At 38.6% G+C, this 24,807-nt stretch overlaps 1 protein-coding gene and 1 pseudogene across 1 annotated transcript in view; both read right to left on the bottom strand.

Moving 5' to 3' along the window:
• Positions 1–4,018, bottom strand: part of LOC130458982 (dipeptidyl peptidase 1-like) — a 50,515-nt pseudogene extending 46,497 nt beyond the window's left edge.
• Positions 4,019–18,678: 14,660 nt separating this feature from the next.
• Positions 18,679–24,807, bottom strand: part of LOC100010381 (dipeptidyl peptidase 1) — a 53,847-nt gene continuing 47,718 nt past the window's right edge. The window contains exons 6-7 of the mRNA XM_007490944.3: positions 21,475–21,606; positions 18,679–19,561 (exon numbers count right to left, since the gene is read on the bottom strand). Of these exons, the coding sequence (XP_007491006.2) occupies positions 19,056–19,561; positions 21,475–21,606 (638 nt within the window). The 3' untranslated portion in view covers positions 18,679–19,055. The remainder of the gene's footprint in view (positions 19,562–21,474; positions 21,607–24,807) is intronic.

Raw genomic sequence — 24,807 nt, 5'->3', positions numbered from 1 at the left:
CCTAGTTTCTCCATTAGAAATTTGGGTGCTATATTATTTGGTGCATACATGTTGATTAATGATATTTTCTCATTGTCTAAAGTCCCTTTTAACAAAATATAATTACCTTCCCTGTCCCTTTTGATCAGGTCTATTTTTGCTTTGGCTTTATCAGATATCATGATTACCACTCCTGCCTTCTTTCTATCAGTTGAGGCCCAGAAGGTCTTACTCCATCCTTTAATTCTGACCTTGTGGGTGTCAACCTGCCTCATGTGTGTTTCTTGAAGACAATATATGGTAGGGTTTTGGATTCTAATCCATTCTGCTATTCGTCTACGTTTTATGGGTGAGTTCATCCCATTCACGTTCAAAGTTATGATTGTCATTTGTGGACTCCCTGGCATTTTGATAGCCTTCCCTAATTCTAACCTTTTCTTCTACAGCTCTACCTTTTAGTTCAGTGATTTACTTTGAATCAGTTCCCCTTGTCCCCTCCCTTGATGTTTCCCTTTTTAGTCCCTCCATTTTTGTTCCCTCCCCCTCCCCCCTCTCTTTCCCTCCCTTTTTGTTCTCCCTCTACCCCTCCCCCCTTGGTTTTCCCTTCTCCCTACCCTTGTTGGGTAAGATAGAATTCAAGATCCCAATGGATCTGGATGTTTTTCCCTCTCAGAGTTGATTTCCCTGAGATTGAGGTTTAAGTAAAAAAAAAAAAACCCTCTCTTCCTCTCCTTCTTATAGGAGTTTTCTTCCCATCCCCTTCCCATGTGAATCTTTGTGTGAGAACGATTATTCTATTTGGTCTTTCTTTACCCCCTATTTATACATTACATTTTCCCCACATATTAGTATACATAGATTGATATAAATGTAGTCCTTATAGAAGAGAGTTTGAGTAAAAGAAGAAGATAACATTTTTCCCCTTTCCTTAATATTTACCTTTTCAGGTATTCCTTGCTCTTTGATTTTCGGTATCAAACTTTCCACAGAGCTCTGGTCTTTTCTTTGCAAAAAGTTGGAAGTCTTCTATTTTGTTGAATGCCCATACTTTCCCTTGGAAGTATATAGTCAGTTTTGCTGGGTAGCTGATTCTTGGTTGGAGACCCAGCTCTCTTGCCTTTCTGAAGATCATGTTCCTAGCCTTACGATCCTTCAGAGTAGAACTTGCAAGGTCTTGTGTGACCCTGATTGGCATTCCTTTATATCTAAATTGTCTTTTTCTGGCTTCCTGTAGGATTTTTTCTTTTGTTTGATAGCTTTGGAATTTGGCAATTACATTCCTGGGAGTTGTCTTTTGGGGGTTTAGTGTAGAAGGTGTTCTGTGAGCTCTGTCAGTGGCTGTATTGCCCCCTTGTTCTAGAATCTCTGGGCAATTTTCTTTGATTATATCTTGTATCACCATGTCCAGTTTGGTGTTTATTTCTGGCTTTTCTGGGAGTCCAATTATTCTTAAATTATCTCTTCTCCCTCTATTTTCCAGATCTGTCATCTTGTCGGTGAGATATTTTATGTTCTCTTCTAATTTCTTGGTGTTTTGGCTTTGCTTTATTAATTCTTGCTCTTTTACATGATCGTTGTCTTCCAGCTGCCTGATTCTGGCCTTTAAAGCCTGGTTTTCCTTTTCAGTTTCATCACACCAGTTTTGTAGATGCGTGAATTTCTTTTGCATTATTTCCAACTTTTCCTCCCAGAAGGCTTCCATCTTTTTGGTAATTTCTCATTCAAATTCTTAATGGGTTTGTGGAGAGTTTCCATTTCCTTTGGAAGGTTTTGGAGCATTTTCTTGTATATCATCTTCTATCTGCTCTGTATTTTGTATTTTGGCTCCATAGAATGTGTCCAAAGTCACCCCTTTCTTCTTATTTTTCTTGGTATTTTGGGGCTTCTGTGCTTCTGTGGAGTTTGCCATCTCTGAATGTGGAGGATTAGTTTTTCTTATCTCTGTCTGGTGTTCAGAGGCTTTAGTCCTGGGCAGATTGTTGGTTCTATGAGCTTTCCCTGGGTTAAACTGAATATGCCTCACTGGAACTGGAGTGGAAGGGTCGGACCAGGGGGCCACACTCTCCCCCGGCTCTCTGGGTCGGGTTGCTTTCTGGAAGTTGCCTTCAGAATAGCTGTCCGTGAGGCTGTTTCATCGGCCTGCGGGGGGGTGGGCTTCGGCTTCCCGGAGCTCCGAGGGCAGTGACTTTCACTGAGACTTGGATAGCAGGATCCAGCCCGTGAGGCTGTCTTGCCCGCCCTGAGGGTTGCTGTTGTTTCTACCCTGCTCTCTGCTGGGGGAGCTCTGAGGGCAGTGACTTTCACTGGGACTTAGATAGAAGGCCCTGAGGGTTGCTGTTGTTTCGGCCCTGCTCTCTGCCCGGGGAGCTCCGAGGGCAGTGACTTTCACTGGGACTCGGATAGAAAGCCCTGAGGGTTGTTGTTCCGAGGACCCTTCTCTCTGAGCTGGGCGGGGCTGCGGCTTCCCGGAGCCTTGGACTCTGCGCTTCTACCCCTTAGGTCCGAGTGATCTCGGGTTCTGGCTTTTGAGTGGGGCCATACCTTTTGATCCGGGTCCAGGTCCAGGAGGAGGGTTCCCAGGGTCTGTGCTGTTGATCGTCTTGAATTTCGGTGCCTTAGGAGCTTATAGTTTGAGATTGGTCGGGAAGGGTTTTCCGGAGATCTGAACTTTAGCTTTCTCTAAGCCACCATCTTGACCGGAAGTTTACATTTAGATTTCTATTTACACTGATATTATACCAAGTTCCAGAGGAACGCAATTAAGAGTGGAAGCCCCTTAAAGACAAAGATTTTTTGGTTTCTTGTTTTGGAGTGGTTCTTATTTTTGCTTGCCTGTTTATTTTTGTTGTTGTCTTGTTGTTTTGTCTTTTTTTTTTTTGCATTTCTCTGAATTCCTGGTACTCTGCATGCAGCTGGGCATATAATAGACTCTTGAATGATAAATGTTTGCTGACTGAGAAGGAAGCAGATTCACAAAGGATCTTTCAGAAACTGAAGGGTCAAAAACTTTTTTTTTTTAAAGTACACAGCAGGCTCCACTTTCCTTCTTTGACCTGAGGTTTAAGGGCTCAGGTCCCAAAGCCAGGGGCACTAGGGGCGCCAGGTCGCCTTGGCAAAAAGAGAGGTCTAGATAGTGAGGGAGTGCTCTAGACTTTCTGGTGCAGCCTCTTCATAAACTCACCTTCATAGAACCTAAAAAAAGAGAAAAATGAAAGGGGGAGAGGGAGAGGGAGGGAAGGGACAGGGAAAGAGAATGGGCCTCACCACCTGTCAGGAGAGGAAGGAGACATTCTCCAGAAAAGGAAGGAGGAGGTGGTTTCAGGCTCCGAGCAGTCAATGCGATTGTCTTTCGGGCCCCGACCCTTGGACACTTGAAAGACCGAGGTTCCCAGCAGATCATTAAGAACGCAGTTGGCAGGATTGTAGGAGGAGGCATCCTGGACCCCTGAGAGCAGGAAGAGGAGGGCAGCAGTGAGTAGCCACACAAACACATCCCTACTAATAGATAGGCAGTGCGGGGTACTCCTGGGGAAGGAACTCAGATGGCAGTATAGCAAAGGGCTCGCTGTTTGAGAATACGGAAAGGCTTCACCTCCATGCGTGGAATCTAAAACTCTGCAACTTCAGGGGGCCACAAAAGAGGAGGCCTGGGAGGGATGACACAGTGGGGGCCAGACTGTAGTGGGGTGGGGGGAGGGGCCCTGTCACATGAGGGCTGCTTCCCCACCCATCCTCACTCCTCCCCTCTTCTGGCCCGCCCTTTTCAGAGTTTGGGGTATAGGACTGGCCCTGTGAGAGCAAGGTATGGAGTTAGACAGATGTGTTCTGCCTGCACCACTGTTCTGGGGCAGCCCCTGAACTTGCAGAGGTGGGAGGAGTCGGAATGGACTGCACTGGATCAGCAGCTAGGAGGGCTACTGCTTTCCTGTAAGAGGGCTTCCAAAAGACCCCATGCAGCTATGACTTGGGAGCCTGGAATGTACACCCACGGACTCGTTTCTAGTTCTTGGTCTAGAAGGGAGTGGTTGATCTGAACCATAACTGGGGTCAGAGCCTCTGGATATTAGTGATGTGTCCCCAGAAAGTCAGCTCCCCACCTGCTTACCTGCAAGCTAGGAGGAAGCAATTGGCCCTCTGACCTCACTAAGGAATGTAGGTTTAAAAAAAAAAACTCAGGAGCAGTAACAGTTTCTCAGAAAAGGTACAGAGAATATTACACTCTCCATCATCAGAGGTGATTGCTATTCCCAGTCATGTTTTTGTTTCTGTTTTCTTTTCACTTTGCTTAACCTTGGCTTCCTTTGGTCTCATTGTAGTTCACTCCTAATTAATTAACTTATCCCTGCCAAGAAGTCTTTCTCAAAGACTTTCAGCTTCCTGTGTTTCCCTTCACCCCTATTTCTAGTAATGAACTAGGGGAGGGGAGCGACATGCCCACAGAGAGAGTTCTTCATGTCATCTTTGGCACCTGTGCCAAAGGTTAGCCATCACTGATTTAAATAGTCACACTAATCAAATATAGGCAACTTCTGGCCTTCAAGTAGGGACTGTTGAAAAGGATCTAGGTTAGGGCTGGTAGGTGGCTCAGTGGATAGAGAGTCAGGCCTAGAGATGGGAGGTCCTGGGTTCAAATATAGCATCAAATACTTCTTAGCTGTGTCACCCTGAGGTAGTCAATTAACCCCAATTGCCTAGGCCTTAGTAATCTGCCTTGGAATTGTTACTTAGAATAGATTCTAAGATATAAGTTAAGGGTTAAAAAAAAAGTCCAGATTTCTTGGGTCCCTTTATAAAAGACAAAAATGTCAATTGCCATCTTGCCTGTCCTGCAACCACTATGGTCCCATGCTCTTCAGTACACAATAAGTGAGAGAGGACATTCTAGTGTGGTAATAGGACTTAACTGACTGAAATGAGAAGGATTAGACTTTACTAATGTGAACTTGGCACATAGTAAGGCACTTAATATGTGTTTAATGAATTGATTTAATTCAGCTTGAACCAGGACATATCAGGAGATGGTTCTAGAATGGGCAAGTCTGGATTGTTGAGATACCTAGACAAGGAAAGAAGTAACCAGGGCTTGGGAAAATCCCCACCAGAATATATATCCTCACTGAAGAATGATTCCTTACTTGAAATAAAACAGTACCACTCCAGGTTTATGTCTTGAAAAGGAAAGAAAACAATTGCCCTGGGAAGATAGAGAAAGGCTTCAATGTTCAACTTTGCAACTCTTTGTGCAACACAACAACTTTGTGACTTTGGCCACAGCATTTTACCTCTCACAGCCCTTTTTAGGATGATGGAGGGCACTGAGTCCATCTATTATGAGGATTCGTTGAAAGAACCAATTAGGTTCTTTAGCCTGGTGAAGAAAAGACTGTGGGAGGAGGGGGGGAGAGGGAGAATATAATGGCTGCCTGCAAATATTTGAAGATCAGGCATGACAGAGGTAAGAGTTGTTATGTTTGGCCCCAGAAAGCAAAGTCAGAAATCATGCATAGAAGCCGTGGAGGTAAAATTAATGTTCCATGCATGTCATAAAAAAACTTCAAGGCCATTTAGAACGCTTCTTCAGTGGAACGTACCATCCACAGCATGGCAGAATTCACCTCTTTGAAGCTTTTCAAGCAGAAAACAGGCTACTATTTACCGAGTATTTAATAGTGGGGATTTCTTTTGGTTATGAGTTACTTTAAATACCTGCTGAAGCCTCTGCCAAGTCTGGTGTTATGTCATTCTGTGACTTCCTCATCTGTAAAACAAAAGGGTTGGAGGAGTATGCTGGAACCAGCTCCTGTCATCTTTTATTGTTCAGTCCTTTTCAGTGGTGTCCTACCCTTTGTGACCCCATTTAGGATTTTCTTGGGAAATATACTGCAATAGTTTGCCATTTCCTTCTCCAGCTCATTTTATATATGAGGAAACTGAGGTGAACAGGGTAACACAAGTATAAAGAATCTGAGGTTGATTTTGAACTCATATCATCTTGACTCCAGGCCTGGTGCCCTCTGTGGAAAGGAAACTAGACTAACAGTTTGTGTGGGGGAGGGCCAACTGGGAGTGGCAGTTGGGTCTTGTGAATAGCACTTCCTTCCTGCCAGGAGTGGTCTTGCGTCCTGGGGTTGAAGGAGAGTGGAGCTTGTTCAGCCCAGTCTGGAGTGGCATGCTCTTCTTGGTTCAGCCCAAAGACACAGGCTTCTAAAGTTTAGAATTGTTCTTGTTTGCTTTCTGTGTACTGCTAAGATTCTGAATTAGAACAATGAGAGTAGACGGGAGTGGGACAAACTCTCTGCCAGCCTCTGGGGCCTGGCCTCAGGTCTGAAATGGAGAAAAACTCCAATCCCAACTATTTATTAAACTTTATGTTATTTGAATTCACAGTCAGATAAGTGGACTATCTTTTCTGGTCATAGAGGGAGCTGAACTTCAGTTTCAGTCATTCAAAGACAAACCGTCCTTATTGGACCCCTGCTGTTTCCTCTCAGCAGGGGGCATCTCCCTCCCTTGCATCACCAAGCAATATTCCCTCTCTCCCTTTAACTCCTCTTTACCCCTATACAAACCTCCCATTATTCCCCCTTTATCCCCTGTTTTCCAATCTTCCTATTTCCTTTCCCAATAAATATTACACCTCCTACACTGTGCCAAGTAGCCAAAGGAGAGAGCAAATTGTGAACATTTACACTTTGGAAATTGGCAAATATTACATAGCAGGGCTTGGTTTATTATTTTATTAATTGTCCAGATGAACGAATGTGATGGAGAAAATATTAATAATACAGATCAAACTTGAAAGTGTTTGTGTGAGTATATTTGCATTTAGAGAATCAGCTGTTAAAAATTTATAGCACACCTCTGGACTATTCTCCACTTTCATTTAGTTTAATATTCTGTAATTCTAAATCCGTGATAGTTCAATTTGAATGAATTACAGGGATCAGAGGAAAGCACCAAACATCTAAAACACGAGGTTTTCTAAAGGAAGAATAGCAGTTTGGGAGGCAAAGATAAGAAACTTTAATTTCTCCTCAGGTTCATATAGAATAACTGGTTTACAATCACCTGAGTTTCTTATTTTGCTGAAAACTGTAAAATCAATATCTTGTTCTGCTTTTTCCTCACTTTTTGAATTCCTTTTGCTGTTTACTCATCTTCAGTTTCATGACCCTATTTTGTATTTTCTTTTTTTTTAATTTTATTTAGTCAATTTAGGACATTATTCCTTGGTTATAAGAATCATATTTATTTTCCCCCGTCTCCTCCCCCCACCTCTTCCCATAGCTCAAGCACAATTACACTGGGTTTTAAATGTGTCCTTGGATTTTTTTTTTTGTGAGGAGGCAGAGTAATGATGGAGGGCTAGAAGGAGCAGAAGTTCAGACCTCTGAATACCCTTCCTAACTGATCACAAACTGAATGCTTCTAGGGGACTGAAAATCAAACTTAACAACAAGACAGAGCCAAGGAACCCTCCTGCTGGACTTAATTCAAAAGGTATACCCCCCAAAAAGCTGGAATCTGAGAACACTCGGGTTTAAGGGGAAGACAGAACGAAGGTCCCAGGACCCATCCTCCCCCCATTCAGGGCACTGAGACTCCAGTGACAGCGGGAAATTCTGGGCAGGCAAAGGTGCTGGTCTGGAGGGTGTGCCTTGCGGGCAGGGCTGTGCCAAGTTCAGAGCATCCAATACAGATGACGGGGAAGGAGAACATAGGGAGAGGGAGCATAGACCTGGAAGCCCGGTCAGAGCTGTGGAGAACCTCCATATTTTCTCCAGCCTTCCAGGAGGTTTTGGACTCAGAGCACATTCAGACCAACTAAACTGAACTTAATCCCATCAAAAATCTCCAGAACTCAGGGAAGCCCAGGCACCACACCCATCCTCATTGACTGCTGGATTTTAATCCATTCAAAAGCCTCCAGAGAACAGGGAAGCTCAAACCCTCAACAACCCTCCCCTAGAGATTATACCGAGAGATCTTCTGTTAATGCTCCAAGAGGAGAGACTAACAGAAGCCCCCCAAAACAAAAAAAAAATGAGAGGAGCAAGAGCACAGACAAATGCGGGGAGTAAAGAAGGAGTGAATATGAGCAAACAACAGAAAAAGAAGAAAGAAACTACAATAGACAGCTTCTATTCAGCAAATGGAACAGAGGGGGAGAGATCAACAAATGATGAATCAGAAATCCCAGCAAATTGGATATAGGCTGTGGATGAACTCAAAACACAATTAAGAGAGGATGAAGACAATTGGGAAAACAACTTTAAAATTAAGATAAGTCATCTGGAAACAGAGGCACTTGAACTAAAATGAGAAAATAGTGTCTTGAAAGCCAAAATCAACCAGCTGGAAAATGAGACAAAGGAGATGAAAGATGAGGTGAAGAAGATGAAAGATGAGAAAAGGAGATGAAATATGAGGTAAAGAGCATGAAAGATGACCTTCAAAGAAAATCAGAACAGAAGGAAAAAGATGACCAAAAAGCCAGGGATGAAATCCAATCTTTAAGAACCAGAATACAACAACTAGAATTAAGTGACCTCACAAGGCAGCAGGACACTATAAAACAAAATGAAAAGAATGAAAAAATTGAGGAAAATGTGACGCATCTCATTCACAAAACAGACGATTTAGAAAATCATTTGAGAAGAGACAATTTAAGAATCATTGGTCTACCAGAAGATTATGACAAAAGAAAAAGCCTGCTGAGACAAACACAGGAACTATATGAACACAACTACAAAACACTCTCCACACAACTAAAACTATATCTAAACAATTGTAAAAACATTGCTTGCTTATGGGTGGGATGAGCTAACATTTTCACATTTTCACATTCCTTCACATTTTTTTCACACTTTCCCTGTATATCCTTGATCTTTTATTCTTCCAAATGAACTTTATGTTTTTTTTCTAATTTAGTAAAAAAGTTTTTTGGTAGTTCAATGAGTATGGCACTAAATAAGTAAATTAATTTGGGTAGGATTATCATTTTTATTATAATAGCTTGTCCTTCCCATGAGCAATCGATTTTTCCCATTGTTTAGATCTAGTTTTAATTGTATGGATATAGTTCCTGTGTTTGTCTTGGGAGATAGATTCCAAAGTATTTTATACTATCTAATGTGATTTTAAATGGAATTTCTCTTTCTAATTCTTGCTGCTGAGATGTATTGGAAATATATAGAAATGCTGATGACTTATGTGGGTTTATTTTGTATCCTGCAACTTTGCTAAAGTTATTGATTATTTCTACTAGCTTTTTAGTTAATTCTCTAGGATTCATTAAGTAGACCATCATATCATCTGCAAAGAGTGATAGCTTGGTCTCCTCATTGCCCATTTAAATTCAATTTCTTTTTCTTCCCTAATTGCTATGGCTAGTGTTTCTAGTACAATGTTAAATAATAGGGGTGATAATGGGCATCCTTGTTTCACTCCTGATTTTATTGGGAATGCATCTAATTTATCCCCATTGCACATGATGTTTGCTAATGGTTTTAGATATATACTGTTTGTTATTTTTAGGAAAGGCCCTTCTATTCCTATGCTTTCTAGTGTTTTCAATAGGAATGAGTGTTGTATTTTCTCAAAGGCTTTTTTTGCATCTATTGAAATAATCATGTGATTTTTGTTGGTTTGCTTGTAGTGATGGTCAATTATGTGGATAGTTTTCCTAATATTGAACCATCCTTGCATTCCTGTTATAAATCCTACCTGGTCCTACTGAATAACCCTTGTGATCACTTACTGGAGTCTTTTTGCTAGTATTCTATTTAAGAGTTTTGCATTTATGTTCACTAAGGAGATTGGTCTGTAGTTTTATTTCTCTGTTTTTGACATCCCTGGCTTTGGATTCAGAACCATATTTGTGTCATAAAATGAATTTGGTAGAACTCCTTCTTGGCTTATTCTGTCAAATAGTTTGTATAATATTGGGATTAGTTGTTCTTTGAATGTCTGATAGAATTCATTTGTGAATCCATCTGGACCTGGAGATATTTTATTAAGAAGTTCTTTGATGTCTTGTACAATTTCTTTTTCTGATATGGAGTTACTTAGGTAATTTATTTCTTCCTCTGTTAGTCTAGGCAATTTATATTTTGTATGTATTCATCCATATCATCTAGATTTCCATATTAATTGCCAAATAATTGGGTATAATAGCTTTTAATGATTTCCTTAATTTCCTCTTCATTAGAGGTGAGGTCTCCCTTTTAGTCATGGATACTGTAAATTTGGTTTTCTTCTTTCCTTTTTTTAAATTAGATTGACCAGTAATTTGTATATTTTATTTCTTTTTTCAAAGTACCAGCTTCTAGTCTTTTTAGGATCTCTAATTTAGGTTTCATGTGAGGATTTTTAATTTGATCACTTTCTAGTTTTTTAATTTGCATGCCCAATTCATTTACCTCTGTCCTCCCTAATTTGTTAACATATGAATTCAAGGATATAAATTTCCCCCTGAGTACTTCTTTGGCTGCATCCCATAGATTTTGAAAGGATGTCTCATCATTGTCATTTTCTTCAATGAAATTATTAATTGTTTCTAGAAATCATTCTTTAACTGATTTTGGAGAATCTTATTGTTTAATTTCCAATTAATTTTTAATTTGTCTCTCCATATACCCTTACTAATTATTATTTTCTTTTCATTGTGTTCTGAGAAGTTTGCATTTATTATTTCTGCTCTTTTTGCACTTGTTTGCAATGTTGTTATGCCATAGTACATGGTCAATCTTTGAGAATGTACCATGTGCTGCTGAAAAGAAGGTGTATTCCTTTTACTCCCTATTTATTTTTCCCCACATATCTAATAACTAATTTTTCTAAGGTTCATTACTTCCCTTACCTCTGCCTTATTTATTTTTTAGTTTGATTTATCTAATTCTGATAAAGGAAGGTTCAGGTTTCCCACTAGTATAGGTTTTCTATCTATTTCATCCTTGAGCTCCACTTGTATTTCCTTTAGAAATTTGGATGCTATGACATTTGGTGCTTACATGTTGAGTACTGATATTTCTCCATTGTCTATACTACATTATATCAAGATATACTTTCCCTATTACTTTTGACTAGATCTATTTTTACTTTGGTTTTATCAGATATCATTTTTTTAAACCCTTACCTTCCATCTTGGAGTCATTACTGTGTATTGGCTCCAAGGCAGAAGAGTGGTAAGGGCTAGGCAATGGGGGTCAAGTGACTTGCCAAGGGTCACACAGCTAGGAAGTGGCTGAGGCCAGATTTGAACCTAGGACCTCCCGTCTCTAGGCCTGGTTCTCAATCCACTGAGCTACCCAGCTGTCCCCTTATCAGATATCATGATTGAAACTCTTGCCTTCTTTTTCTTAGTTGATGCTGAATAAATTTGGCTCCATCTGCTTACTTTTACCCTTTGTGTGTCTACCTTCATCATGTGTGTTTCTTTTTTTTCCATTAAATAATTTTTTATTTGATCATTTCCAAGCATTATTCGTTAAAGACAAAGATCATTTTCTTTTCCTCCCCCCAAACCCCCATAGCCGACGTGTGATTCCACTGGGTATTATATGTGTTCTTGATTCGAACCAATTGCCATGTTTTTAGTATTTGCATTAGAGTGTTCATTTAGAGTCTCTCCTCTGTCATGTCCCCTCAACCGCTGTAGTCAGGCAATTGCTTTTCCTCGGTGTTTCTACTCCCACAGTTTGTCCTCTGCTTATGAATAGTGATTTTTTCTCCTAGATCCCTATAGATTCTTCAGGGACATTACACCACCACTAATGGAGAAGTCCATTACATTCGATTATACCACAGTGTATTAGTCTCTGTGTACAATGTTCTCCTGGTTCTGCTCCTCTCGCTCTGCATCACTTCCTGGAGGTCGTTCCAGTCTCCATGGAATTCTTCCACTTTATTATTCCTTTTTGCACAATACTATTCCATAACCAACATATACCACAGTTTGTTCAGCCATTCCCCTATTGATGGGCATCCCCTCATTTTCCAATTTTTGGCCACCACAAAGAGCGCAGCTATGAATATTCTTGTACAAGTCTCTTTCCCCATTATCTCTTTGGGGTACAGACCCAGCAGTGCTATGGCTGGATCAAAGGGTAGACATTCTTTCATCTCCCTTTGGGCATAGTTCCAAATTGCCCTCCAGAATGGTTGGATCAATTCACAACTCCACCAGCAATGAATTAATGTCCCTACTTTGCCACATCCCCTCCAGCATTCATTACTTTCCTTTGCTATCATGCTAGCCAGTCTGCTAGGTGTGAGGTGATACCTCAGAGTTGTTTTGATTTGCATCTCTCTGATTATAAGATATTTAGAACACTTATCATGTGCTTATTAATAGTTTTGATTTCTTTATCTGAAAACTGCCTATTCATGTCCCTTGCCCATTTATCAATTGGAGAATGGCTTGATTTTTTGTATAATTGATTTAGCTCTTTATAAATATGAGTAATTAAACCTTTGTCAGAGGTTTCTATGAAGATTTTTTCCCAATTTGTTGTTTCCCTTCTGATTTTAGTTACATTGGTTTTGTTTGTACAAAAGCTTTTTAATTTGATGTAGTCAAAATTATTTATTTTACATTTTGTGATTCTTTCTATGTTTTGCTTGGTTTTAAAGTCTTTCCCCTCCCAAAGGTCTGACATGTATACTATTCTGTGTTTATCCAATTTACTTATGGTTTCCTTCTTTATGTTTAAGTCTTTCACCCATTTTGAATTTATCTTGGTGTAGGGTGTGAGGTGTTGATAAATTCCTAATCTCTAGCCATGGGCATGTGGTTTTTAAATTTTGTTAATTTTTTATTCCTTTACTTCTAATGATAATTAATAAATCCCTTAAAATATAATATTTTATTATTGGACATTAATTTTAATTTTTACAATGATGGCATGAACAACTCATCCATGGGGACCAAAATCATCCCAAGTATAGTTAAGGTACAAGGAGGAGAAGGAAAGTAAAAAAATCTGTAGAGAATTTTATAACAAACTTTTCATTTTCCTGCAAAAATAAGAGAGGAAGAATGAGAGTCCTAAAAATTTTAGTAAAGCATAGTTGTAGGGATAGCCATCAGAGAGGTCCAAAGAGTTAAAGTCTAGGATGGGAGGCCAAACTGAAAGTAAAGAAATGTATCTTCATTCTAAAGAAACTGCTAATAGCAGCAGCTTCAGCTTTCTAGGCTTCAAAGGGGTTTTATGACAGTAAAGTCAATCAACAACATTCACTGTCAACTTAGGTTATTTTCCAAGTAGAAAGAGGAATAGAAAAAAATAGGAATCATTCAAGGGAAAAAATGGGGACTTTGGAGGGGGGGATTTGTGCCATGTGGTTGAGAGAAGTTTGCCATTGGTATACAAAGGTATTCCCCATTCATGGGCAGGAAACAAAGAAGGGAACAAAATATTTTTATAATTGTGAAAAAAATCCTTTTAGACTAGAGTTGAGATAACCTTTTAGACAGCAAGCATCTCTAAAGCCAAAATCCACAAATCTTTGTAACAACAATAGATAAGACTACCCAGTTTGAAATTTGTTATATTTTATTTCTCCTTTTTTCCTCCCACTATCAGGCCACCAGAGAGTTGGGGGATTTTTCTATGTTCATTAATATTTCAAGAACTGATTATTGCTCTTATTTTTCTCCCATAATACTTAGAAAGGAGACATATAGCAGTACAAATATCAATTTGACTTTGACTTTTGCAGGACAACAAAATGAAGACACGAATGAAGACACCTGGCAACTAGGTGGTAGAGTAGCTAAAGGTCTGGGTTTAGAGTTAAGATGACCCCAGTTCAAATCCAGTCTCATATCTTGGACAAATCATTTAATCTATTTACCTCAGGTTCTTCAGTTATAAAATGGTGATATTAGTAGCACTTACTTCAAAGTTGTGAGTCGCAAATGTGCTAATATTAATTAAGTGCTTAGTACAATAGCTGGCATGCAGGAACTACATAAATGCATCTTCCCTTCCTATCCACTCTTACCCTCTCTATATAAAGTCTTAGAGAGTATGGCTTTGAAAACCTTAAAGGGATGCAAATTAGTTCAACACTAGGGTCCAAGGCTTCTTTACTTGGATTAGCTCCTTAGGGCTAGTATCCTTAAAGCTTTTGAATAAACCTAAGTGGAAGAGAAAATAGGCTTATTCTATATAGCCTAGGACAGAGTTATGAGATATGGGTAGTGTTCAATATAAAGAATGGCTTGTTATAAGGAATATCTCTCTAACACAGACCTGTCACAAAAGCCATACACTATAACCAGTAAACTTTATACCAGGAGTGCAATTCAGGTTCACTATTGGGAAAACTATAAATCTAACTGACTATGTAAATAACAAAAACAAAAACATATGATTATATCAATAGTTGCAGAAAAAGCTTTTGTTAAAATACAATATCTATTCCTATTAAAATAACTAGAAAGTATAGGAATAAATAGAAACTTCTTAAAATTATAGTAGTGCTTATGTAAAAACATGAAAAAGCATTATATGTAATGGGGATAAAATTGAAGTCTTTCCAGTAAGATCAAAGGTGAAGCAGGAATGTCCATTATCACCAATATTATGCAATATTGCATTAAAAATGATAGATATGGCAATAACACAAGAAAGGAAATTAAAGGAATAAAAATAACCAGTGAAGAAATAAAATTCACTTTTTTTTGCAGATGATATAATAGAGTACCCTAGAGAATCAACTAAAAAACTAGTCAATACAATTAACATTTTAGAAAAGTTTCAGTATATAAAATAATCCACATAAATCATCAACATTTCAATATTGCACTAATGAAACAGAACAGGAAGAGAGAGAAATAGAAATTCTATTTATAATAACTGCAGACAATATAAAATACTAGGGAGCCTACCTGCCAGGACAAACCTAGTAACCATATGAACACAATTACAAAACACTTCTCACAGAAATATAGTCAGGTCGAACAACTGGAGAAATATTAATTATTCATCAGTAGGCTGAGCCAATATAATAAAAATGACAACTAATTTATTTGTTTGGTGTCAAAGTAATCAAACTATCATGGAATTATTTTATAGAGCTAGAAAAAAATACATTCATCTGAAAAAATCAAAGTAAAAAAATATTGAGGGATAAATGGGAATAGAAAGGAAAATACTTTTTCTCAGTGGCACAGGGTACTTTCACAAAAACTGACCATATAGTAGGACAAAGCAACTTCATTATTAAATACAGAAAAAGAAGAAAGATCAAATACATCCTTTTCAGATTTGTAATGTAATAAAATTACATTTAATGTTTGGCACCATGGAAACAAAAATGAAAAATTAATTGGAGACTTAATAACCTAATCTTAAAAGAATGAGTGGGTTGAAGAACAAGTCTTACAGCGCCATAAGAAAGGATGAGAAGATTTAATTTCTTAAAAAATTCAAAAGACCTATATGAAATTATGGAAAGCAAAATGAAGATAACCAAGAGAACATTATATACAGTTACAGAATTAATTCTCAAAGAATAACCTGTGAATGTCTACTGTGTGAGAGAAGAGAACCCAGAGACTTTTTGGAAATGAATAGAAGCCTGGAGTGGCTACAAAGATCCCAGCAGCAGTAGGGGATAGGCTGAGAAGGTTTGGAATCTTGAGAAAAGGAACCCATGGAGAGCAGCAGTTTAGGGGTCTGACTCAGGCTCTGAGACAACTGAAGTGAAGGTCTAGTTTTGGTTGGGTCCTGAACCCAAGAAACCTTTCCTTCCTTGAAATTCTGATCACCATTCCCTCAAACCACAACAAGGGGACAGAGACTGAAAAGAAGAAAGTCCACAAGAAGAATCTCCATAGTCTCCTCACCTGAACTGAAGCTCCTGTTGGGCAGGGCTGAAGCCAGGGTTCATCACTCTGAACCCCTCAGGGACTTGGGGTCATTAAGCCCAAGTCCCCTCAACTTTGGGGGGAAGGGTATAGACAGCTAGGTATTCCTCCTTCTTCTTCCCTCTGTGGTACTAGGCATAAGATCTGATACATGAACCACGAAGAAACTTTAATCAAATCAGAAAAAACCCTAAGCCATAATGAGAAGCCCTGGCTGAAAAGAAAAACAAAACTGAGACAAGTCCACAAACCCCAATAAATGTACATGAGACACATCCAAGATGATATTGGAGCAGCTTACCCCCCTAAAAAAGTTATGAGGATGGCACAAACATCCAGTGTGAAATTTCACTCACATGCATCAAAATATTCACTCTTACATGCACACACACATTAATCTTACACACACGCATGATCCTGTAGTTCCAGATACCTGAGATCATCTTTCAAGGTGAGACGACAGGCAAGTATGTATCCTGTAAAGGAGAAGGCTCCCCAGACTTGTGACAAACTTCAAGCAACACCAAAGGATGGAAGATATACAGACAACTGGAAAGAACTTTGAATCCAAGACATAATGGGGAATGAACTTCAGGAAAATGAGTCATGAAAGATTAATCTCCGATCACATTAATTTCACATATAGGGAAGTACATTCACATGCACATTGGAATAAATATGCATCCACCACGACATATCTAGAACACAAAAAAATTTTACACTGACATTAGGGGGTGGGCCGTAAATAAGGACAGCCCATAAATTGTATATCAGTAAATAAATCTCTACTACCAGAGGATATATGTATATATTTATATATGCATATATGCATTTAAATAACATGTGACACATGTAAATGTATACAAATAGCAGAAATGTGTATATATACATATATATCATAATAGTGATCTAATCCAGTAATATAGATAGAAAGGAGAGTTAAAATACTGTTAATAGACAGGGACAGAGTAGTTTAGGGTGGAAATGGGAATATTCTAACTAGAGAGGTAACATAGGGACAGAATAAATCAGATTTCATTAGATACAAGTTAATATATATATATATATACCTATAAATGTTATGAATTGTTACATTGGAATTAGCATTATATAAGACATAGGATAGTTCAATTTTATTTAAGATTTAAATTTTATATTGATTGCAATAGGAAATAATTTTGTATTAAGAAATTGTTATATTGTAAAATTTTGTTGGCACGTAATCCTGACCCTCTTCCCACAACTCAGTCTTAGCATAAGATAGGAGCTTAGATGAACGAATAGACAGATTAGGATAAGATTTATTATTTTGGGAGGGGGGAGGTTAGATGGGAACAATGAGTAGCATAGATAGATTAGGATAGACATAGAAGATAAGTAACTGACATGGACCAGGGTGGCAACACGTGAACAACAGGGAATGGAGAATTTGTGACAGAGGCTGGCACTAGAGAAAAAGTACCAGGTCTGAAGAGTATGTGAAATTGATCACCTTGGTGGGGGAGGGACCTGAGGAGTGGAATCCTGAGGAGGAAAAGACTCTGGTTGAGAGAACCATGATTTCCCTCCCCCTTTCCTCTCCCCTCCTGGAGCTGACAAGCAATTCCACTGGTTTATACATGTATCATTGTTCAAAACCTATTTCCATGTTATTCATATTTGCAGTAGAGTAATCCTTTAACATCAAAACCCTAATCATATCCCTATTGAACCCCATGCGCAATCCTTTGCTTTTCTTCTGCATTTCTACTCTCACAGTTCTTTCTCTGGATGTGGATAGCTTCCTTTTTTGATAAGTTACTCTGGATTGTCCTGGGTCATTGCTTTGTTGCTAGTAGAAAATAGACTAGATGATTTCTAAGGACCCTTACAATTCTAACTCTATGAAATCATGAACTCCCTTATCAACAAATAAAATGTTCAATTTTTTAAAATATTCTTCATTCTAAGATGGAAGATAAGTGTTTTAAAAAAAGAAATGGAAACATAATGATAAAAGAATACACAAAGCATAAACAAGGCTCAATTCATGAAATAATTTGTTGTTCTTCCCATAAAGCTACCCAAGGAGTAAAACTCCCAATACAGTTGTTTTTTAACTGTAGCCCTCACCCTGAGTGTTTATCTAGAACTTACTGTGTTGGGAAAGGCAAGGAGAAGAATGGTTTTCACAGCCAACCCCACCTGAGGAGACAGGCTCATGCTAACATATGGTCAGTGCATCATACTTTGTTACTTATGCTTCAAAGAGAACTTTCTGAATTATTTGTTTTAAATCACATAGTTTTAGCCATTCCAGCTTGGCCAATATTATGTGAAGTCTCTGAGTCTTTAAAATAACCACTTCTAAACATTTAGCATATATCACCAAAACTCAGCAACATCCCTTTTACCCATATCCATACTCCATTCAACCCTGGCTTCTAGAGTCACAAAGAAACATGAATCAGGCTGAAATTACTTGAGGTATTATTCAATAATGTGAAAGAAGGGGAAAAGAAAAGGATAGACATTCATCATAGAGACTCAGTAAATAATTCAATGTCTTAATTTTTAAAATGAATTTTACAATTCTCTTTGCTTCTCTCTCTGTTATAAGTAATTTAATATAAGTATGTATGATAATTATATAATTATAACTTAAATAATTAATTTTAAAAGTTCCATGTATAAAAACTCTCTGAAATGTACAAGCTGTAACATGCCTGAGGTTTCATTTCAATCAATAAATTCTCTTTTAATGAGTACATTCACTCCCTACATGATTCATTCATACAACAAAATCAATTTTTTATTTAAAAATTTTTATTTAATTAATTGATTTAGAATATTTTTCCATGATTACATGATTCATGTTCTTCCCCTACCCCTCCATTTTAAAACAGTTTGGTAATTTTACAAACATAAATCACAATATTTTTTTCTTTAAACATTTCTTTGAATTACAAATGACTATTAAGATTCATTTTCCCACTGCTCTCTACTACCCTGTAAACCTCATTGAACTGTGTTCTCAGTAAAAGATCTTTGGATAGAGAGCCACACCCAAAGTGGGGCTGGGGTTTAGTAGGCACTTTTGAGTTTTAAGAATCAATAATTTATTACATTCACACAGAAGTTTTCAAAAAATCTCTCATGAAATCTAGACTTGTCCCTGAGTTCATCTATGGAGTCCGAGAGAGGAGAATATAGAAATGCCCTACAACCTGGGAACTGGAGTGGCAGCCACAGCAGCGCCCTCAATGCCACATTCGTTAGTGCCTCGGCGAACTCGGAAGAACCCACTCGTCTCAGTCCAAGTCGTCCCCAAGCCATCTTTAACTATCCAGTAATCCTCTCCAGTCTCCTCATCAGTGCCATAGCCTATAATAAGAACCTCAAAATTGATTAATTTAACGTTACAAAACATGCCTCCATTGCATTTGTGGTGATAGATTCCTTTTCGGTGCCTAGGGAGGTCATCATACACTTCAAAAAGGGAAACAATGGGCCCATGCTCAACCAGCTCGAGCCTCATCAGCTCTTCAGTGCACGCTCCATAGAAGCCCCCCACATAGTGGTACTCAGAAACATAATAACGAGGGCAGTTCTTTGGGGAACATGGAGTAGCACGACCATCCAGGTAGGGAAAGCAATTCTCTTCCACTATCCCAAAGTCCTGGGCATACTTTCCAGCAGTGAGATATGAGATGCCTTCTTCACAGCCTGAAGAGGATAGTAAAAAGAATACATTAAGTTAAGCTCCAAACTGAAAAGATCCCGGTTTATCACTAATCTTTGTTTCTTCCTGCTGCCCATGAAATAACTGATTTCTTTACCTTTCTTAAAAACAGGGGCAGGGGCCACTGGGTAGCTCAGTGGATTGAGAGTCAGGCCTAGAGATGGGAGGTCCTAGGTTCAAATCTGGCCTCAGAAACTTTCCAGCTGTGTAACCCTGGGAAAGTCACATTGCCTAGTGCTAAAGGATGAAAGGTTTGCAAAAAAAAAAAAACTGTTGCAAAAACAGAGATGCAAACCTTAGAGAATGATTGACAGGAGCATGTGACTTAGGGTCACATGGGAGACTGAGCCTTGGGATCTGGGAAAATTCTATTTGCGCAAGGGTTGCTGCATCTCAGAATCTGCTCTCCTGAAAGTTCCTAAGGCTTGAAGAGGATTTTCTCCTGTGTCCAACAAAGGAAGGAGGTTTTCTGGACCTGGCTGCTGGAAATATCAGTGAGAAGATCTCTGGAACTATTTGGATATCTACCAACTTGAGATCTGGGGCCTATTTGATTGGACTTCTGGCATGAGACTTGGATATTAGGAAGTTAATGTTAGTAATATAAGTTAGTTATAAATATTGGCTTTTAAATTAAGTATAAGTTTATTACTAAACCCCTGTTCCTTCCTATCCTTCCCAAACAATAAATCAGTATTTATTTATATTTTTCCATCTTGTTCTTTCCTCACCCCAAATCCTACCATAACACTAGCCCTTACCACTCTTCTGTCTTGGAACCAATACACAGTATTGATTCCAAGACAGAAGGTGTGGGTTTAAAACAAAACAAAACAAAACAAAACAAAACAAAACAAACAAACAACAACGACGATGGGGAAAATGACCAGCAGGTTTAGTCATTTCCCCAGAACTGTCTTCTTCCCAAGTAGAATAAGTTCAAAACAGCAGCATTTGGAATCAGAGAACATAGAACTTTTCATATTGGGATGTTCTAGCATCATCGAGTGCCCTTGGGGTTTATAACCCACATTTGGCCTGTTCAGAAAGTCAAGAGAAGGATTAAAAGCAAACTTGTGGTTACAAGTCGAAATGTGGGAGAAGGCAAATTCAGATGTGTCACTAAGACATCAAATCTAGAGGATGAAGGAAACTTAGAGGTCATTCAATCTGACACTCTTATTTTACAAATGAGAGCAACAAGGTCCAGCAAAGTTAAATGGTTTGCCCTAATGTAACAGCTAACAAATATAAATTAAATTGAAAGAGATAATATAGCAAAATCTAACATGCTTAAAATGGTTTAAGATTTGCTAAGCACTTAAGATGCCTGAACAGCTAGTACCACCAGATCTAGGATTCAAACTTGGATCCTACTGCCCCCAAGTCAAAAGGTCTTTGCACGATTCTCAGAATTGTTTCCCCTTTTGTATCTATGTAGCCAAAATTTAGTACCAGGCCTGGAACATACTAGGAGCTGAATAACTTTTGATTTACTTATCTGTAAGTCCCTAGGAGCTCTAAATTGATTATACTATTATCCTTGACTGAATAATTCACCTGTTGTCTCTCAATAGGCATGTACAGTGCTTTGCAAACCATTCACCATATAAATCTGGGCTATCATTTTCTATTAATCATAATATTCAAGCTCTAAAGCCAGTAATTTTTCCACTACACCATGCCCATAGCATTCAGGCAAAACTTGATAAGAATATTTCTGGTTCATCTCATGGATGTCCACAGTAAAAAGAAGGGTCCCTTTCCTAAATAGTGCATGCAGTATTCATCAAGTCTTACTGATCAGTTTATCACACTGACTTTACCTGACTTTACTGACACTGAGCTAGAAGTATGTAAAATGCTACATAGATGTAGACATTTTTGTTGTTACTACCTTGAGAATATTCACTGCAAGAGAAGATCTGCTGAGTACTGAGCACTGGTGTCTGGGAATTGTTCGTTAGGATACGGATTCTTGCCTCGAGCATGGCCATGGAAGCAAACGCGTAGCTGCCATAACAGTTGCCTGAAGAAACAGAAAAGGACAGTATAGACATGTGAATCTTTCCAAAGTCATCATTCCATGTAGTCACACACAACCATACTTCCATGGACAAGAAGCATGAGCGACTCATTATCCTGTTCATTTCTTTTTAAAAGGTTTGGCAGCATGTAGACGACCCAATTGGAACTTCATAATTTTCCTTTAGATTTCCTTTACTCTTTTATGCTTTCAGTACATTCAAATGAACCAGATGTCAGGCGAAAAAGCTTCAGGAACTCTAGAGAGTAGATCAGGTTTAGGGCTACACCAGATGGGGACTCGTGATCAGTCTCATCATTAGAGACCCTGGGTCCAGGAGGGATCATAGAGAGTATCCGTGTTCCAGAAATCAGTCATGTTTAACAACTGTCCACTTGATCAGTGGCTAATCACTGGGTAAATTTTCGTCTCCATGCTGAGGTCTTGTTCAAGATATTTTCTCCAGGTATATGAGTCCTGAAGAGTCACAGATCTCAGGTCAGACTACTGCCAGTTATTTATTCACAATCCATTCCCTTCCCCTCCTCCCACCCCAAACCACACACCATTGCATTTACATTCTTACATGGTCGAAAAGAGGAAGAGCACAGAGAAGGGGCAGGCAAGGTATCATGGTCATTGGTTCCCACTGTTAATAACAAATATACTGATCTGTGTACTTCTGCAGTTATTAAAGAAAAGCAACTACAAGGCAAAAGCAATGAGTATCTTTAGTTCTCAATATGTTTCTTTTCCTCTAAGCACTCTGCCCAGCTGAAAGAAGGAGGTGGTCAGGGAAGGGGAGGAGACTCCTTTAAGAGAGTTTGCCTATGTGTTTATTGGAGACAGAGGAGAGAAGCAGGAAGTGAGTATGGGATAAATGGCTAGAGATTCAGGGGTGGAAGTGAGTATGGAATTGGGTTAAAGATTTGGAATCCAAAGACCTTAGGGGACATCTGGCTTAAACTTCTCCAGTTATAGATGAGGAAACTGAAGCCCAAAGATAAGGGCTTTGTCCAAGGTCACCCAGGTAAGGAAGCAGCAATAATGGGTCTTGAACCCAAGTCATAACTCCAAAGTTGGCATCTTCTTTATTTATCACACTGCAGATTTGACAGGGCAGCCATGGTTAAATCAGAACCATTCTTTTGTGGAAGTGGGAGTGGAAGAAGAGACCTGATACACAGTCCCTTCAATCCTCATCCAATTGTTGCACATGCCTATCATTTTTTAAAAAGGTTTTCCCTCTAATCTCTGAGACAGATATGTAGGGTTCTTAGATCTTTTAATTAACTTCCAAACCTATGGGAAGACTGTCTTTGTTGGATACAAGATGGAGAACTGGTTTCATGAGGACACTTACTAAATAAGAGATTCTGGGCAAGTTACTTAACCTTGGCCTGCCTCGGTTTACTCATTTGTAAAATGAAGATAATACAAACTCCATACCAGGGTTGTTGTGAGAATAAACTGAGATATTTGCAACTTTATAAACTTTAAAGGGATATATAAATGCTTTTATAACTGAGCCTATACTCAATATGAACAGCTTGTACAAATTACTCTTAGGTTTAGAGAAGTAGAAATTGTATAAGTACCTTTTCAGCTGGGGACTTATCTTTTTCCTCTTAAATGCAGAAAGAACTGAGCTTCAAATGCATGCTGTTCTTTTGAAGGATGGCTTTCTCTGGCCAACATGGAAAAAAAAGTCTGGGCTACCCCTACTATGTCTGAGGGCCCTGCTATTCTCTGGAAAGAGAGAAGTTGTGGATTCCCTTTCACTATGATTGATTTTATGAATCTGCTAATTCCTGGGTTCAAGAGAGAATTCTGATACTCTTAGAGTTAGCAAAAAATTCCATGTTGCCCAGAGGAGGGAAGAGAAAATCAAAAGAATTAGTCATTTCCCCCTTCATTTTAAAACACTAAAAACCAAGAAGAAGTCAAAAGAAGTTTTGAAAGCATGATTTTTCCAAGAATATGCTGGAGTTTAGATTATATTTTCTTCCACAAAAGAATGTCCAAAATACTGAAAAGAGAATAATGAGGTGACCAGAACAATACTGACCCAGGGCAGAAGGAAACTATATCAAAAGGTTAGTGTTAGGAGTTTCGAGTTTTGCCTCCTAAATGAACACCTTGAGTAACAAGTACAACTAATCCTTTGCCGTTTACATCTCTCTCCATGCCATTGCTTCTCTATCTCTTATTCCTCCCTCATTTCTATCAGACCATTAAGGTCCATTCCCAAAGAAGAGGTGGCAGGAAGAAGAGAAAGCATACAGACTTCCTGACTTATCACAGCTGGTTTTTATATAATATTTTAAGGTGTGCAAAGTATTTTACAAATATGATCTCATTTTATCCTCACAAGTCTGGGAAATTGGTACTGTTATTATTTTCATTCTACAGGTGAGAAAACTGAGGCAGACAAAAGTTAAGTGAGTCACCCAAGGTCACATAGAGCTTGGATCTAAACCCAAATCCTCCTGACTTGGAGACGGAGGGTCCAATGTTCTAACCATTCTGCCTCCTTACTGACCCTAAGTGGCAAGAATGGTTGGCCTTCAGGAAAAAAATTATGAAAAAAGTTTTTGACATTACAGCATTAGTCTCAGACCACAGATGCAGAATTGGAAGAGACCTCACAAGCCATTCAGTCCAACCCCTTCATTTTATGATTGAGGAAACTGAGGAGTCAGAAAGCTGTGAATTGCACAACATCAAGAACATTGCTGATGCTAGGAAAGAAGGCAATAAGTTTGAATGATTATGCAATAATTGAGGGCATCATTTGTCTAAAAAAAAAGTAAAGAACAATTTGACACATAGATGGTACTAATTATGAGATGGCAAACTCCATACCTATTCCACAGTAAAAGTTGTTATATATACAATAATTAGCTCCAAAATGTTCCTAAAAGTAATAAACTTGAATATGGTATAAATAATTGCTCCAAATGACTAATGACTCAAAATATGGGATTATTTTGTGCCAGGAATGACTGCAGGGAAAACTATTAATTTCACACCTACAATGCCAAATTTCTAAAAACAACTTGTGCAAGTCCATTACACTAACCAAGGTCCTCCATGAAGAAAGCCAGGTTATAGTCAACTTAGCAATGAGACCTGAATGATCTTTAAGTTATCAAAGCCGCTTTATACTTTAAATATTAGTTTAACCCTCAAGGGGTTAGTGGG

This window comes from Monodelphis domestica, chromosome 4 (genome assembly GCF_027887165.1).
Source record: "Monodelphis domestica isolate mMonDom1 chromosome 4, mMonDom1.pri, whole genome shotgun sequence".
Lineage (NCBI taxonomy): Eukaryota > Metazoa > Chordata > Mammalia > Didelphimorphia > Didelphidae > Monodelphis > Monodelphis domestica.
The sequence above is the reverse complement of the archived record's forward strand: the minus strand, read 5'-3'. Positions and strand labels throughout refer to the sequence as shown.